This window comes from Carlito syrichta, unplaced genomic scaffold (genome assembly GCF_000164805.1).
Source record: "Carlito syrichta isolate Samal-C Ts95f unplaced genomic scaffold, Tarsius_syrichta-2.0.1 Scaffold304090, whole genome shotgun sequence".
NCBI lineage: Eukaryota > Metazoa > Chordata > Mammalia > Primates > Tarsiidae > Carlito > Carlito syrichta.
The window spans coordinates 285741-291832 of record NW_007248186.1 but is presented as its reverse complement, the minus strand read 5'-3'; the positions used below and the strand labels follow the sequence as shown (position 1 = coordinate 291832).

At 43.9% G+C, this 6092-nt stretch overlaps 1 protein-coding gene across 1 annotated transcript in view; it reads right to left on the bottom strand.

The window, feature by feature from the left end:
- SEPSECS (Sep (O-phosphoserine) tRNA:Sec (selenocysteine) tRNA synthase) overlaps positions 1 to 6092 on the bottom strand; it is a 34922-nt gene that overhangs the window by 28693 nt on the left and 137 nt on the right. Inside the window, exons 1-4 of the mRNA XM_008059451.2 lie at positions 6001 to 6092; positions 4986 to 5140; positions 1138 to 1256; positions 679 to 837 (exon numbers count right to left, since the gene is read on the bottom strand). The exon at positions 6001 to 6092 is cut by the window's right edge and continues 137 nt beyond it. Coding sequence (XP_008057642.2) covers positions 679 to 837; positions 1138 to 1256; positions 4986 to 5140; positions 6001 to 6092 — 525 coding nt within the window. The remainder of the gene's footprint in view (positions 1 to 678; positions 838 to 1137; positions 1257 to 4985; positions 5141 to 6000) is intronic.

The following is a 6092-nucleotide window of genomic DNA, read 5'->3' as shown; positions in this document are numbered from 1 at the left end:
AAATTATATATATATATATATATATATATATATATATATATATATTTTTTTTTTTTTTTTTTCTTTTGAGTTGGAGTTTCACTCCATCACCCAGACTGGAGTGCAGTGGCCGCTCCTGGCCACCACAGCCTCGACCCACTGGGCTCGGGGCTCAGTTGTATCTCTAAAGAAAAAACAATGAACTTCAATAGCCTGCAGATCATTGACCCATCTCATAGCTTCCACAGGCTTTCTATGATTTAAATACAAAAATTATTTTCAAATTTTTGAAATAGTACATATAACTAGCATATAATCAAAAGTCACCCAGCAAATAATCATGTAACAAAAATTCACTGTTTTTCTTTAGGGGTACATCCTTCCGCCTCAGCCTTCTGAGTAGCCAGAATTATAGGCGCGCGCTACCACGCCTGGCTCATTTTTGATTTATTGTAGAGATGAGGTCTCGCTGCCCAGGCGGGTCTCGAACCCACAGGCTCAGGCAATCCACTCACCTCAGCCTCCCAAAGGCGCGGGATTACAGGCTGAGCCACCAAGCCTGGCTTAAAAATTATATAAAGCAATACAAATACTATGTGAGAACAGAGAAGAGACTTAGTTTATTTTTCACTTGTCTATCTCTATACAGAAAGTTCACATTCTCTAATTGTGGTAGTACATAGATGACACTACTTTTACCTGCAGTGATCATGGATTTAAAGCAGGACTTCTGGTCTATTCGTGGCCATATGATATACTTTGCTTTTGGTCTTTGGTGTCGTAATGTTAAGAAACACAGGGTTAGACTCATACCAGTTGCCATAGGAACCACAAAGCAGTTGGCTACTGTATGGACACCTACAAACAAGAAGTAAAAGAGAAATTAGTTACCCCTTAAAAAGCCAACTTCCTTCTTGAAGATATGATATATTTCTTTCACCAAATGAGTTTTTCTGTACTCACTCTCAGGAAGCACCCTGTCAAATTCATCCTTCAAGTTTATGGCTCTGATTTTCTATCTTATTCTAAAATATTTTTTATATGTGTGTCTTTGCAAAAGCCACTCATATTCTTTTTGGAAAGGGACAGTAATAAAAGAAATTAGGCAAAGGTGTGTGTCTGATCAATCAAAAGTATTATGATGAAGACAGTACATACCAGCCAACTTTATAATGTCCAGGACCAAAGAATTGGTAATTTTGTTCAAAAGGCTAGAGCCTGCAGCTTTTGGTTGCACAGCAGAAATATCACCCGATCGTCCAATCCCATGAATGAACCTATGCAAAAAATGGGCCAACAACTGGACAAATACATTCAGTGTTCTAAGTAATCCCATATACTTACAATATATTTACAATGTGAATATGCCAACCAAAAAATCACCAGAAGCAGTATGTGGCTGTCATGGATATATTTCTTAAGTTAATGATGTGAAAATATTCTATTTCAATGGAAACAATTTCATCAATTATGCTGTGGTAGCTAGTCTCTAAGGATGGCCACCATCAATTCCTTTTCTCCCTACGCCCACATGCTACTCCCATACCAAGAGATGGAATCTAATTCCCCTTCACTGAACCTGTGCTGGCCTTAGGCACTTGCTTGGCCAGGAGGAACATAGCAGAAGTGACTGCCCAAAACTTTCACGCTAAGTCAAAAGAAACTGTGAAGCTTTCACCAGGCCTCTTGAAGGGGGTGGCTCCCTCTCACAATCCAGCTGTCATATGCGAGGTGCCTAAACCACAGGGAGAGGCCATCTGAGCTCACAGTCATGTGAGTTATCTTGGGAAATCACCCACTTAAACCTTCAGACAAGTAGACTCTCAGCCAACATCTAACTACAACTGCATGAGACACCCAAAGCAACAGTCACCCTGCTGAGCCTGGTTAACCCACAGTACTGAGAGACTGTTTCAAGCCACTAAGTTGTGGGGCGGTTTGGTATACAGCAATAGAAAACTGGAACGTATGAAACATTAAATCATCTTTTTTCTTTCCTTTTCCCTAACCAGAGTAGTGGACTAAGTTCCAGTGCGGATGAGTTGAGACTGCCTTAATTTTACAAGAACCATATGCTCCCTGCAAATTAGTGTGCAAATCCACTCACTTTAAATTATGTTATACACATTTTAAAATGCCTTTGAATATTTTTTTTTTTGAGTCAGAGTCTCACTCTGTCATCCAGGCTGGAGTGCAGTGGCACACTCACGGCCACCGCAACTTCAACCTGCTGGGCTCAGGTGATCTTTCCACCTCAGTCTTCCCAAGAAGCTGGAACTACAGGCATGCACCACCACACCTGCCTAATTTTTTGATTTATTGTAGAGACGAGGTCTCACCAAGTTACCCAGGCTGGTCTCAAACCCCTGGGCTCAGGCAATCCTCTCGCCTCCACTTCCAAAAGTGCTGGGATGACAGGCATGAGCTATAGCACCCAGCCTGAATATTCTTTAAAATAAAAAACCCAGCTGAGCTTGGGGGTCGAGGCTGTAGTGAGCCATGATCATGCCACTGCACTCCATCCCAGGCAAGAGTGAGATTTCAACTCAAGAATAAATAAATTAATTTAATTTTTAAGATCCTTTTGTAATTTTAATAAATAACTTATAATTATACTCAAATAGATCAGAAATTCTATACAATGGGATTATCACAGAACATTAATGTTATACTTCTTTACCACTGAAATCTCACATACAAAGCATTTTTTACATATATTATCAACCATGTAGTCAACCCATTGCCAATCATGAGATTTTCATCCAAATTATACATTATCATTAGCTTTGACTGCAATGGTTTTGATTGAAATAAAATTCTACTATACCCAGGACAATTTCAGTATGCTTTAAAACCACGGAAGGCAGTTTTTGTTTGTTTGTTAGTTCTCTGTTTTAATGGGGAGGGTACAGGAAGGTTCTATGAAACAGCTCTTGGCTGTAGCAGCAAAGACTCTGTCTCTCTGTGTGTATCAGATCCTTCCATCTCCTTGTGGTACATATGAAGGCAGAAGTTTTTAAGAGAGGTTGCATGTATTGCAAAGAAAGGCTAGAGGACAAGGAAATAAGTTATCATATTTGAATCTACCAATTACATGGTTAACCAAATCCACAGAAAGCTTTTTGAAATAAAGCAAAAGAAAAAAGTGACTTAATCTAATACCTGTTCCTACATCTACTGCAACAGAGAGGTGCTTATAAATGGGACTCAATTTAGATACAGATGACCGATGTTTTAAAGTTCTAACTATAAATCATCTCCAAAAAAACTTGCAACAGTAAGCCAGGCTCGGTGGCTCAGCCTGTAATCCCAGCGCTTTGGGAGGCTGAGGTGAATGGATTGCCTGAGCCCAAGGGTTCGAGACCCGCCTGGGCAACTTGGCGAGCCCTCATCTCTACAATAAATCAAAAATTAGCCGGACGTGGTAGCGCACGCCTGTAGTTCCGGCTACTTCGAAGGCTGAGCGGGAGGATCGCCGGAGCCCAGCAGGTCGAGGCTGCGGTGGCTGGGAGCCGCCACTGCACTCCAGTCTAGACGACAGAGTGAGACTCCAACTCAAGAAAAAAAAAAAAAAAAGGAAAAAGCCGGGCATGGTGGCTCATGCCTATAATCTCAGCACTTTCTGAGGCTGAGGTAAGAGGACTACCAGAGTCTACAGGTTTGAGACCGGTGTGGACAACTTGGCGAGACCTCGGTCTGTACAATAAGTCAAAAAATTAGCCAGGCGTGGTGGCGTGTGCCTGTAGTCCCAGTTATTTGGAAGGCTGAGATGGAAGGATCGCCTGAGCCCAGCAGGTCAAGGCTGTAGTGGCTGTGAACATGCCACTGCACTCCAGCCCAAGCGACAGAGTGAGACTCAAAACAATAAACAAACAAACAAATAAAAGCAAAAAGGAAAAAGAAAACTCAAGAGTATTACTTAGTAAACATACACATTTAACAGAAAACAAGGTAGTTTTAAAAACACAGTGTACGGCTCCTCTCTCCTCATGGAAAAGCAGGACCAACACCAAATTAGGACAAGACTTTCTTCACTACATAAAAGGACAGAACTGGTGTTGAGTCTGAATAACTGAGCCGCCTCACTTTTCCTTTTGTATCTGACTATTTCTAAAACAAGCAAGCAAGAGAAGAGATCATGAATACTGCCAGAGCCCAGACTATACTGAAAGAGGAAATATCATTTGTGGGGTATGTTAGAAACAGAATGTGGGCTTGGTGAAAACTAAAAAAAAAAAAAAAAAAATAAGAAAACTGAGTTTCTTGTTGTGTAACCATCAGTTTATTATTTTCTAGCCATACCAGATTTAAAAAACAGACAATACTTTCTTTTGTAAAATGATTCTGTTTTTTTAAAAAAAAAAATCAAGCCGGGCTCGGTGGCTTAGCCTGTAATCCCACGCCTTGGGAGGCTGAGGTGAGTGGACTGCATGAGCCCATGGGTTCGAGACCAGCCTGGGCAGCAAGACCTCATCTCTACAATAAATAAAATCAGCCGGACGTGGTAGCGCATGCCTGTAATGCCGGTTACTTGGAAGGCTGAGGCGGAAGGATCGCCGGAGCCCAGCAGGTCAAGGCTGCGGTGGCCAGGAGCGGCCACTGCACTCCAGTCTGGGTGACAGAGTGAGACTCCCAACTCAAAAAAAAGAAAAAACTTGCAACAGCAGAAAAGAAAGATAGAAAACTATAACCACTCTTAACACATTTTAAACTCTTACAAAGAAACAGACGTATTAGATTAAACGTTTGTCACAGAATATAAAGCCTATGCTGTCAACCACCAAAACCCGACAGGGTAACCACCATCTACTCCAACTTTGACTTGTCTCTGAAAAACACTGCTCAGATAAACTGTTTCCATCTCCCTCTTGTATTTGGTTAACGTGACCCCTTGAGTAGAAAAGTGGTTTGCGATGGACATTTTATAATTGAGTAAGATGAATACTGCCGTCATTATTCTGAACCGGAAAAAAGATGCTTTCACATGCGAATTAAAAAAAACATACCTGTAATGACGACGAGCAACTAACGCAGACGCCACTCTCCCTTCCCTTTCTCCCACACCACAGTTGCCCAAGAAATTGTTGCTGTCCATGATAGCAAGTTCATGCAAAAAGAGCTCAAGTGTACTTTCATCCCAACCATCCTCCGGACACTTGCCCTTAAAAAAAAAAAAAAGGCATACAGTTATATTTAAGAAAATCGTCGTTCCACACAACCATACATCCATTCATTTTAGAACTCTGTAATGTGTATTTTGCCATGCTCCTTGCTTTCTAAAATTCAGACATGAATCCAGCCCTCCGAGGAAACCTGCGACGGGCAAAACGTTTGTTACATTTGATAACTGCTTATAGACTGTGAGGCAGTGACGATAAACGCGTGAGACGCGGTGTGTGCAGACTTTCAAATTTCAGTGAGCTGAAGTCACTGAACACCAAGACACCACAATCACTGAAGATTCGTCAGGGCGGGGCGTTAGGACTGGCTGTCAAACTTTTCAGGGGGACTTCAACTCAGGGATGCTGCCGGAGCTCCGCGGGAGCACTCTGGCTCCAGGGAGCGCACAGGGGCTGGCAAGCATCACAGGTGGGCCGGGTCCCGGACAGCGAAGAAACACGCAGGCTGAGAACTCTGCCCTTTCTGCAAACAAAATGGTAAACGGGGACTTTTCCCTCCCTTCCGCACCCTCTAGTTACAACGAGTAGGACTCAAAACTTCGGTGGCTCGCGCCTGCAATCCCAACACTCTGGGAGGCCAACGCAGGAGGCTCGCTTGAGGCCAGAAGTTCGAGACCCCCACCCCCCCCAAATAAAAATTAATACACACAAAACCTCCCCCCCTTAAAACACCCTTCGGGTTTCACTGGTTTGGGCGAGTCTGAGCGCAGTCAGCTCGTGCCAGCCGAGCTGCGACAGGTTCTGGGCACAAGGCGCCCACGGCGGCCGGGGAGGCGGGACCGGGCGCGGGGCGGGAGTCCCCGGGGCGCGGCGCCCGGAGAGGGGACCGACACCTCGGTACCTTCTCCAGAAGCAGCCGTATGAGGTGCTCGTGCGAGCGGCGGGCCTCGCAGCCCTGCCGGACGTAAGCCGGCGACACCAGCCGCTCGCCCG